General features: G+C 42.8%; 1 protein-coding gene across 1 annotated transcript in view; it reads right to left on the bottom strand.

The window, feature by feature from the left end:
• The window catches only part of LOC144604340 (short transient receptor potential channel 4-associated protein-like), a 38,822-nt gene that overhangs the window by 5,623 nt on the left and 21,148 nt on the right, over positions 1-12,051 (bottom strand). The window contains exons 11-17 of the mRNA XM_078418602.1: positions 9,845-9,903; positions 8,503-8,604; positions 7,666-7,749; positions 7,092-7,182; positions 5,024-5,164; positions 3,437-3,548; positions 1,191-1,303 (exon numbers count right to left, since the gene is read on the bottom strand). Coding sequence (XP_078274728.1) covers positions 1,191-1,303; positions 3,437-3,548; positions 5,024-5,164; positions 7,092-7,182; positions 7,666-7,749; positions 8,503-8,604; positions 9,845-9,903 — 702 coding nt within the window. The remainder of the gene's footprint in view (positions 1-1,190; positions 1,304-3,436; positions 3,549-5,023; positions 5,165-7,091; positions 7,183-7,665; positions 7,750-8,502; positions 8,605-9,844; positions 9,904-12,051) is intronic.

Consider the following 12,051-nt stretch of genomic DNA (forward strand, 5'->3'; position numbering starts at 1 on the left):
AGAACCAGTTCCTGAATCTGCTGTCAACCTTGCTACTGTCTACATGATGGGAGAGGGGAGGAGGAATGACTGAGGTGACATTACAGGTAGACAGGGTGGCGAAGGTGGTTTTTGCATGCCTGCTATGGGACGGCATATTATAGCTGTATAAGCTGTTGGGAAGGCCACATTTGAAGTATCGTGTACAGTTATGGACATTCTGCGATAGGAAGGTCATTAAACTGGAAAGGATGCATTAAGATTGAGGATTTTACCAGGTATGGAAGGTTGGTTATAAGAAGAGGCTGGATAAACTTTTTCCCTTGGAGCACAGGAGGCTAAGAGGGTGAGTTATAAAATCACGAAGTGCACTGATGAGGGAAATAGGCCCAGTATTTCCCCAGGTAAGGAAGTCTAAAAGTAGAGAGCATAGATTTAAGATAAGAATGAAACGACTGAGAAGAGGGGCATCTTTTTCCCTCTAAAGTGTGTGGGCGTCTAGAACAAGTTGACAGAGGGAACTGCAGAGGCAGGTACAATTATGTACAATTATGACATTTAAAAATACATTGTGGACAGGCACATGAATGGCAAAGGTTTGGAGAGATGGACAGGATGCAGGTAAATGAAACTAGCTCGGGCAACTTGGTTGGCATGGATGGGTTGGGCTGAAGGACATATTTCTGTGCTGCACAGCTGTAGGACTCTGGGTGCATCCCTAATGCAAACAGGTTTGGTTTAGATGGGGAAAAGGACAACAAGTTGCACAACATATTTACTTGATGGAAGACAAAGCTTATCTTCACGTCACCCTCTGCTAATCACATTAAATCTTTGTCCTCTTGACCCAGCACTGTTGAAAATATTAATTATAGGGAAAAACAGAGACTCAGTGAACCCAGAGGAGGTTCAGGAGGTCGGCCAGACAGATGCTGAATCAGCTGTATTTCTGAGGAATGGGAAAGCGGGTTATCAGAGTATTTCTGCAAGAGGGGAATTCATGGAAATATGGACAAAGGAACAGGACAAAAGATTCTGGAGGAACTCAGCGTGTCAGGCAGCATCTGTGGAGGGAAATGGACAGACGATGTCTCAGGTTGGGACCCTTCCTCAAACTGGAGCGCTATCACGATGACTACATTTGAGGCCACGGCAGAAACAAAACATTTAAATCTAACAATGTAAATAGGTATTTGAAACATTCCGTTTACCTGTGTGAGGGTCTGTACTTGAATAATGTTAATTAGACGGAAAAGGAAGGAGAGCCGGTTTTCCACATGGGACATGTAGGACAGTAGGCAGCACTGGGAAATCACTTCTGCAACTGAATACATGCACAGTAGGTCAGGTCAATCAGAGCACATTCCCAGCCTTTTCTCACATGGAATGATAGGGAAATTACACAAACCTCAACCATCTCATCATCGTGATGTAAACAGTTGAAATGGGGTTTGTACACATCACGAGTGTGTCTCAGCTTTCAATATCGAACTTTATCATCAGGATTTATCATCACATGAAATAAAAAAATACCAGTAAACTCAGCAGATAAGGGACCATAGAGACACAAAAAGCTGCAGTAACTCAGCGGGACAGGTAGCATCTCTGGAGATAAGGAATGGGTGATGTTTCAGGTCGAGACCCTTCTTTATCTGCGCCTATGATGAGGTGTTCCATACTAGAACATCCGAGATGTCCTCATTCTTCAGGTAACGGGGGCTCCCCTCTCCAATCGTAGATGAGGCCCTCACCAGTGTCTCCTCGGTATCCCGCAGCTCTGCCCTTGCTCCCCCTCCCCTAGTCACAACAGAAACAGAGTCCCCCTAGTCCTCACCTTCCACCCCATCAGCTGTCGCATACAACACATCATCCTCCCCTAATCCCCTCTCCCCCCTGCTCCCTCCCCCCCTCCACTCCATGCCTCCCCGCTCCCCTACCCCATCCCCTTCCCTCTCTCCCCCTAAGGTTTGCCTCTCCTGCATTGGTGCAACACCCTCTCCTCCCCCCTCCCCTCGCACCCCTTCTCCGCCCCCTCCTCCTCCCCCTCCACAAGCACAGGAGCGGATCTGGCGGCCACCTTACGTAAGTATCGGATCAACTAGCCCCGACTGCTCATGCGCGGTTTTTCTTAAACTTTAAAATGTGAATAACTTAAAAAATATAACACCGATTTCAAAGAAACTTCAAAGAAACATTAGCACCAAAGAGACGACGGTGAGTAAGGTGGGCCTAAAATTGTCGCGCTATCGTGTACCGTTTTGGCTGTAGTTCAGGAACAAACAAACACACAAGCGAGAGTTTTAGTATATAGATAGATAGATGATCACCATGCAACTTGGACTGGTCACTTGAAGTCAAGCTATGCATATGCGGGCTCTTACTCTGCCCAAAGGCAAATTGAAAGTTCACCACGGTGGCACCATCTATGACATTGATGTGGTTGTAGGAGTTAGAAAAGGGATGGGCTGCAATAACGGTGCAGGACACAGACAGCTAGCACGACAGCTAGCACTGAGGCACGAGAGATACCTCCGTGGTTCAGTCCAAAACCTGGACTTCACATCAACCTGCAGGAGGCCAATACATACGCTTTGTTACTGGATATGCTGCAAACAAATCCAAGGTCCACAAGATTGTTGCTCTTAATCTTTCGACGGCAGCAACATGAGTGGTGAAGTTGTTGAAGACATGTGACACAATGGCGTGTCTATGTCCCAGCACATTCACTGGACAAACACAGCAGAGGGAGGCAGTGAGTGGCACTAAAGAACAAGACCCCATCAAATACGATGGCATCGCATGAAACAAAGGCAAGGAAATCACCTGCTCATTACCTCTTACTGTCTGCCCTCGGGGCCCTGATTTGAAGAAACATTAACCATCGACAGCAAGGACACATTTATTCCGATCGGTGTTGCGATGGCCACCCACACGATTGGCACAAGAGACTGTCACTGGGTTATGCCAACAGAAATAGCTCCTTCGGTTTCCCATGGCCACGCCAACCTTATTGCCCATCTACACTATTCTCATTTGACCACTGGTCCATCAATGCCATGCCTGTTTAATTGCCTGTCTAAATGTCTCAAACATACAGATTGCACTCATCTCCACCAGTCCCTCTAGCAGTTCCAGATATTGACTACTCTCTATGTAAAAACACTTCCCTCAAAACTCCTTCCTCCCATCTTAAACCTGAACTCTGTTGTTTTGATAACTCTGCCATGGTACAAAACCTGAACCTCTCTAGTCTCTCCTTATAACTCAAACCCTTTAGCCTGAATAACATCCTTGCAAATTCGTTCTGCACCCGCTCCAGCCTAATGACATCGTTCCTCTCGTCATGTGACCAGAACTGCACACGACTCCAGGTGCAGACTCACCATCATTTTGTACAATTGTAACATGACATCCCAACTTTTGAATTATTGTTTCATATTCATAATATTTATCATACCTTTTACGGCATCTGTTTGGCTCTCAAATCGGTCCAAGGACAATACTATGCAGCGAACCAACATATTGGAATCCACTAAAGAACTGTTGACCTGATTCAAAAATATCTGAAACTAAACAAGACAGTTAACAGATAATTTGTTGCACAACAGCGGGTAACATTAACTTAGAAAACACACTAACAAATGTAATGATAAGGACAGTGTGGTAGATGTGGCTCACATGGAGTGAGACTTTTGACAAGGCAACAAATGGAAGAGTCATGCATATGATTCAGGTCAAGTTGGCAACCTGGATCCAAAATCGGCTCGGCAATAGGAAACGGGTGTTATTCAACATGGACGAGCACTTATCCATCAGCTGAGAGAAAATGTAGGTATTAATCAGGTGAAGAGTTCCTTGCCCATGTTTAACCTAATGCATGAACAGCTGAACAGGTACATTTAGAGCAAGAATTGGTTACTCAAGCCTGTGATAATATAAGATTTTGGCAAACGATGATTATAACCTCAACTTTCGATACTTTTCCTCCCACATTAATTTTTTAATCCCGTTCTTATTTAAAATCCACCTCCTTTTGCCTTAAAAATATTCATAGACTCTGCTACTTCCACCCTTTGAAGAATACGATTCTGAAGGCACGAGACCCACCGCGATAAGAACATTTGGCTCATCTCGTTAAATTGGTGATCCTTTCTCTTTCATCACTGATCCCTAGATCTAAGTTCTGCCACAATAGGCATCATTCTTTCTCATGCACCCGATGGATCTTGAATGATCTAACTAAACCTATTACTATTGTAAACTCTGGCAGATACAAGTCACTGGACTTGTGCTAGCTCCACCTTCCATCCTCTTGTCGCTACTCCACCCTTCCTGTCCTCATCTGCTCATCAACTCCCTCTTTAACTGCTTCCATCTATTACCTGCCAGCTCCTGCCTGATCCAGCCCAATCTGCTCATCTCTTTCAATGGCTATTCTTCTTCTACACTTCTATGATACAGGTTTTCAACCCCAAACCTCAACTCTCCCTCTGCCTCCACAACTGCTGTCCAACTCGCCGAGTTCCTCCTCCCAGTGTTTGGTTCCAAATTCTAGCATTTAGTCTCATCTCCCCACTGTGACCTCTACAAATTGCACCACAGTTACTCACCTAGGTTACTCCAACAACACACTGCAAGCTTAACCACCAACCACACATTATCCTAAAATGCAAACACATTATGGGAATATCTTTTCACCACCACCTTTTGAAGGGCAATTAGGGATGACAAACGCTGGCCTTACCAGCAGTGTTCATGTCCCATAAAACCAACCCAAAAAAGGTACTGAGCCTTTTAAAGAGGTGGACCGGTAGCCAATTCAGAGAGCAAGAACTACGATATTGAAATTCAATCTGCCAGGGTTCATTTTCCAACAAGGAAATTAGGGAACTAATTGGATTTTTAGGAAAAAAAATCAGAACTTCATAGGCACCATTACTGACAGTTGCATTACAAGGAATGTACAATATTCTTAAAAATCCAGTTTACTTTCTCAACGAGTAAATATCAACCTGCTGTAGAGTAAGCTGCACATCTCACTCACCTTCTCCTCTGTGTTTACATACTTATTAAACCTCCTGAAGGCATCAATGTTGAATTTCATCAGCTCGCCCAAGAGGTCAAAGTAACTCTGCAACACATCTCTCGACTTGCATTCACTGTCGATAATGCAGAACAAAATGTGCTGCAAAGGTAAAGATACAAGAGTAAACTTCTTGTGGATGCATGGTCCAGATAATCGTGCTGTTCCAATTCTCTTTACCCCTATTAAAAGATGATACAAAGCTGGGTGGTAGTGTGAACTGTGAGGAAGATGCTATGAGGTTGCAGGGTGACTTGGACAGGTTGTGTGAGTGGGCAGATGCATGGCAGATGCAGTTTAATGTGGATAAGTGTGAGGTTATCCACTTTGGTGGTAAGAATAGGAAGGCAGATTATTATCTGAATGGTGTCAAGTTAGGAAAAGGGGACGTACAACGAGATCTGGGTGTCCTAGTGCATCAGTCACTGAAAGGAAGCATGCAGGTACAGCAGGCAGTGAAGAAAGCCAATGGAATGTTGGCCTTCATAACAAGAGTTGAGTATAGGAGCAAAGAGGTCCTTCTGCAGTTGTACAGGGCCCTAGTGAGACCGCACCTGGAGTACTGTGTGCAGTTTTGGTCTCCAAATTTGAGGAAGGATATTCTTGCTTTGAGGGCGTGCAGCGTAGGTTTATTAGGTTAATTCCCGGAATGGCGGGACTGTCGTATGTTGAAAGACTGGACTAGCGCAGCGGTAGAGTTGCTGCTTTACAGCGAATGCAGCGCCGGAGATTCAGGTTCGATCCTGACTACGGGTGCTGCACTGTAAGGAGTTTGTACGTTCTCCCCGTGACCTGCGTGGGTTTTCTCCGAGATCTTCGGTTTCCTCCCACACTCCAAGACGTACAGGTATGTAGGTTAATTGGCTGGGTAAATGTAAAAATTGTCCCTAGTGGGTGTAGGATAGTGTTAATGTACGGGGATCGCTGGGCGGCACGGACTTGGTGGGCCGAAAAGGCCTGTTTCCGGCTGTATATATATGATATGGTATGACTAGGCTTGTATACACTGGAATTTAGAAGGATGAGAGGGGATCTTATCGAAACGTATAAGATTATTAAGGGGTTGGACACGTTAGAGGCAGGAAACATGTTCCCAATGTTGGGCGAGTCCAGAACCAGGGGTCACAGTTTAAGAATAAGGGGTAGGCCATTTAGAACGGAGATGAGGAAAAACTTTTTCAGTCAGAGAGTTGTGAATCTGTGGAATTCTCTGCCTCAGGAGGCAGTGGAGGCCAACTCTCTGAATGCATTCAAGAGAGAGCTAGATAGAGCTCTTAAGGATAGCGGAGTCAGGGGGTATGGGGAGAAGGCAGGAACAGGGTACTGATTGAGAATGATCAACCATGATCACATTGAATGGCGGTGCTGGCTCGAAGGGCCGAATGGCCTACTCCTGCACCTATTGTCTATTGTCTGAGATCTGGGTGTCCTAGTGCATCAGTCACTGAAAGGAAGCATGCAGGTACAGCAGGCAGTGAAGAAAGTCAATGGAATGTTGGCCTTCATAACAAGAGGAGTTGAGTATAGGAGCAGAGGTCCTTCTGCAGTTGTACAGGGCCCTAGTGAGACCGCACCTGCAGTAAGGGTATGGACACTTTAGATGGGTGCAGCGAAGATTAATCAGGATACTATCTAGAATAAAGGATATTATATAAAATGTATATACAGTTATGAGAGGCATAGATAAGGCAAAAAATGTATTTTTCCTCAGGTAGAAATTCTAATATCAAGAAGGAAAATAGTTAAGGAAATTTGAATGCAAGTTTTTTTCCTCCTGGAGACTGTCATGCTGCAAGGGAAAGTGGTAGAAGTAGATATGATAGCTACATTTAAAATGCATTCAGACACACGCATAAATAGGCAGGGAATGAAGTGATATAGTCCATGTGCAGGCACATGGGATTACTTTTAGTTGGCTTCATTAGCACGCATTACCTGCTGTGTTCTATGTGTAGATTTTAGAAAATCATTTTTATCAATAACAATGAAGCTGATGGGTTGACCATTTACAAAATGGTTCTGAGCTTACCTCCAGCAAACCACGTTTCAAAAGGAACATCTGATCAGCATAAGACGTCACTCCTCGCAGAAAGCTCTCAACAGCTCTTGCCTGCCAGAATCTACCAAGAAGAGCAAGGCATCAATAATGAGGTTTTCATGCAAGTTGGCCGTCATCTCAGTTTTTAATTATGAATTAAACATGGATTCAATGGCTATTAGCAGTACGAGCAATGTAGCACGTTTTATTTAGAATGTGCTTTAATATTTAATTAATTGTACAGCACCAGTCCTGCACCTAATCCATGTTTATTTTAAACACATAACTGTTCCACCAGCTACAATACAAACTCAGCAAGATGGCAATTAAGGCAATGATTACATGGTCTGCAGGGCCGAGTCACTGCACAAATTCAATGCTAATAAGGATGAAGTAAATGTGTTCTTTGAAGCCAAATGCACATTCTGAAACAAAATAATGACCTGGATTTCACTTACTCAAATATGTTCTTGATCACACACCCGACAGATTTAACAGATTGGAAAATAGAAGAGACAGCAATGCGCATTGTGGCCATTTTTGTTGGAACGTGAAGGAAACTCACCTGAAGGAGGATTCAACAGGTTCCTTTTTCATAACCTGTAATAACCTTGTTAGAAGACCTTTCTTCCCATCACAGATCAGACTTCTGGAAAAACAATGAAATATGTTAATGGAAATACACAATTGATGTGTTGAAGGAAATTTTAAATAGAAATACCCGTTTCAGTGTTCTATTGTTCTGATTCATATTCAGTTTAAGTACAATTTTAATGGTTTCGTAAACAGTTTACGATAAATAAAATGTTACAGAAACAGTAATTGTTTAGGAAAGAAAAATAAAATATTGGAGTAATTCAGTGAGTCAGGCAGCATCTGTGGAGAACATGAATAGGTGATGTTCATGTTCTGGGTCATGACCCCTCTTCAATGATCATTTACCTTTATATCTAATGGACTGCAAAATAAGTTATGCTATTGTATATTACATACATGATACATGACAAAAATGTACGTTATCTGATTAGTAAGTTTGCAGATGACAAAAATATGGCAAAGATAGCAATGTTTAAAACACATTTAGACAAATTGGCAAGGGCTGCTTTCAAAGTATATGGCATGTAGGTTAATTGGCTTGGTATATCTGTAAATTGTCCCTACTGTGTGTAGGATAGTGTTAATGTGCGGGGATCGCTGGTCGGTGCGGACTCGGTTGGCCGAAGGGCCTGTTTCCGCGCTGTATCTCTAAACTAAAGTATACAGATCAGTAGGAAATTTGGGTACAAGTGACAACATGAAACCAAAAGGTAATGACAATCTACATAGATGTAATTTGCTATTTTAAGCATTTATACTAGTCAATGTCCACAACCCTTTCATACCAAATCAATAATCTGTGTACCTGTCGGTGTTGACAACAGCTTCCACCTCCGGTATATTGGCTCTGAGTGAGATGACACTAAGTTCATTCAGCTCCTGGCTGTTCAATAAGAGGTACTTATTCCTGAAATCCAAGGACAATATTGCCATTCAAATGTTGTACATTCATACTGCTCACGCTCTTTTCTAAAACATGACAGGTGCCAGTCGACCAGATGCAAAAAGCGAGAGATATTTAGCTGCTTTACGATCTGACACCATTTTCAACTCAAAAATGTGTTTTAATTTGCAGACAGGACACAAAATTAGTTATTGGTAAAACTATTAGTATGAGTGGCCTCTTGAGAATTGGGGAGAGGAAGATAATAAAATACAATAAAAGATGAGCTCACTCCCGGAATATTTTGCAGTTTAGATATCTTTATCTGAGGCACAAGGAACTGCAGATGCTGGATTACCAAAAAAAGATACAAAGTGGAGTAACCCAGGAGGTCAGGTAGAATCTCCGGAGAATATGGATAGGTGATGTTTCAGGTCAGGACCTTTTTCAGTTTTAGCCTTTTTTATAGTAGGAAGTAGTTCACATGAGATTTACCAGGTTTATTTGTAGAAACAGAGACCTGTACTATGGAGCAGCTTAAGAAATTAAATCTGTATTATTTGGAATTTAGAAGAATGTGGGATGGTCGGCATGAATTGAGTTGAGCCAAAGGGTCCGTTTCTGTGTTGTATGACTCTATGGGATGGATGATCAAAAACCTGGTCAAAAAGGCTGATTGGAAAGTGTTTGGTTTGAGTTTTAGCAAAACGTCAGAGCAGAATAGAGTCAGTGATATGGAAACAGTTCATGACAGACAACAGATGACACAATTGGCAGACTGTATGAGATGAGAAAATTGTGTGGCGATGGGAGAACTTATTGATTATCTGCCTGGAAAAATCATGGAACGTGATTACACAGTGGGTTGGCAAGCTGGAAAATGGCATGGTTGCCTTGAAGACCACAGGGAGGCTAAGTAAAGAAAAGCCTCCCCTTATCACAATTGCCAAATGTTATTAGCAACACAAAAATCATTTCAATACCATGGCAGAAACATAAAACAAATTACAACACGAATATTAAAATAATTTAAAAACATCTTTATACTATTGAAGTTTTGCAAAACAATCTTATTACTGATGAAAACACAACCAATTGTACAAATTTAGGGGCGGATCAGCTATTTGTCTCTGTACTCTAATGCATGGCCTGAAGCAGACCGATTTTCAAAACAAATTAGACAAGTTTAGACACTGGGTGACTATCTGCAAATAATTGCGAGTGCTACTGTAGAGAACAATGCTGTATGTTTTTGTATACTCACTCATGATGATCACTGAAGCTCTGAAGCAACCGTAGGAATTGGATTTTCAGGGAAATTTCCTGTGGAGGAAGGGAAACACGCATAAGAATGGGTGGCCAATGGTTGGCATTAACTTGGTGAGCTGAATGGGCTGTTTCCATATTGTATCTTCCAATTAATAAGAAATAAGAGTAGCACAAGGCCACACAAACCTTGCATATTCCTTAATTTCTAACATTCAGAAATCAATCAACTCGAGAAACATGCTGCTGTATCCAGCCCGCTAAGCATTACCAATTTTGCAAGTTTCATAAGATCACAAACGATACGAGCAGAATTAGGCCATTCAATCATGGCTGATCTATCTCTCTATGCAAACCCCATTCTCCTGTCTTCTCCCCATAACCTGGCACCCGTACCAATCAAGAATCTATCTATCTCTGTCGTAACAATATCCACTGACTTGGCCTCCAAAATAATTCCACAGATTCACCACCCTCTGGCTAAAGAAATTCCTCCTCGTCTCCTTCCCAAAGGAACAACCTTTAATTCCGAGGCTATGACCCCTGGTCCTAGATTCTCCCACTAGTGGAAACATCCTCTCCACATCCACTCTATCCAAGCCTTTCACTATTCTGTACATTTCAATGAGGTTCCCCCTTATTCTTCTGAACTCCTGCGAGTACAGGCCCAGTGCTGTCAAACGCTCATCATAGGTTAACCTATTCATTCTTGGGATCATTCTTGTAAATCTCCTCTGGACATTCCTCAGATATGGTGTTTTTGTATCAAGCCCTCTCGAAATAAATGCCTTTGCTTTCTTTACTACAGATTCGACTTGCAGATTAACCTTTTGGGAATCCTGCACCAGCACTCCCAAGTACCTTTGCACCTCAGATTTCTGGATTCTCCCCCCATTTAGAAAATAGTCTATATTCCTACTTTATTCGACTTTATTCCTACTATCAAAATGCATGACCACCATATTCCATCTGCCACTTCTCTGTCCACTCTCCTAACCAGTCCAGGTCATTCTGCAATGTCCCTGCTTTCTCTACACTACCTGTCCCTCCACCTATTTTCGTCTCATCCGAAAACTTGGCCTCAAAGCCTTCAATCTCCTCATCCAAATCATTAATATACAACATGAAGAGTAATGGCCCAAGCACTGAGTCCTGCTAGTCACTGGCAGCCAACCAGAAAAAGCCCCCTTTATTGCCACTCTTTGCCTTCTGCCACCCAGCCAACCTGCTATCCATGCTGGTATCTGCTCTTTTCTACCATAGGCTCTCATCTTCCTTAGCAGCCTCTCGTGTGGCACCTTATCAAAGGCTTTCTGAAAATCTAAGTAAACAACATCTTCTGTCTCCTTTGTCTGTCCTGCTATTTACTCCTTCAAAGAATTCCAGCAAATTTGTCAGGCAAGACCTCCCCTTTACAAAGCCATGCTGACTTTCCCTGCATTTATTTAGATGTCTAAGTTGACACCCACACCAGACTCCTATTCATTGAAGGCGGAGCTGTTGGCAACATCACAGTTCAACCAAACACATCTCCAAGCTCCTTGATCTAGGACAGAACAGTCAGCTCTTCATCTGGACACTCAACATCCTGCAACATTGACCATAATCAGCAAGGATAGGCAACAAAAAAAAAAACCTCCATAATAATTCTCAATACAATGCAAGAATGCATGCTCAACCCTTTATACTCTCTATACACTCGTGACTGTGTGGCCAGACTCTGCTCTAACGCCATTTACAAGTTTGCAGATGACACCATTGACGTGGGCCAGATAGTGAGCAGAGATGAGACAGAATACAGGAAGGGGATAAAGTGCTTAGTACAATGGTGTCAAGACAATATCCTCTTTCAGTCAGCAAAATTAAAGAGCTAGTCACCGACCTCAGGAACCAGTACCTCAGTACATGCCCCAGTCACCATCAATGGTGCTGAAGCGGAGATCATTAATCGCTACAAGTCCTTAGGCGGAAATATCACCAACCCCATTGATGCAATGACCAAGAAAGCACACGCCATTGCCTCTACTTCAAGACAAAGGAAATTCTTTAATGATTCTTACCAATTTCTTCAGATTTCCCATACAAAGCATCCTATCAGGAGGTATCACGGCTTCGTATGGAATTGCTCTGCTCAAGGCTTCTACCCTATCATTTTCAGACTATTGAACAGGTCTCTCACAGGCCAGGGGTATAGTCCTTATCTAC

This window comes from Rhinoraja longicauda, chromosome 22, assembly GCF_053455715.1.
Source record: "Rhinoraja longicauda isolate Sanriku21f chromosome 22, sRhiLon1.1, whole genome shotgun sequence".
Classification (NCBI taxonomy): Eukaryota; Metazoa; Chordata; class Chondrichthyes; order Rajiformes; family Arhynchobatidae; genus Rhinoraja; species Rhinoraja longicauda.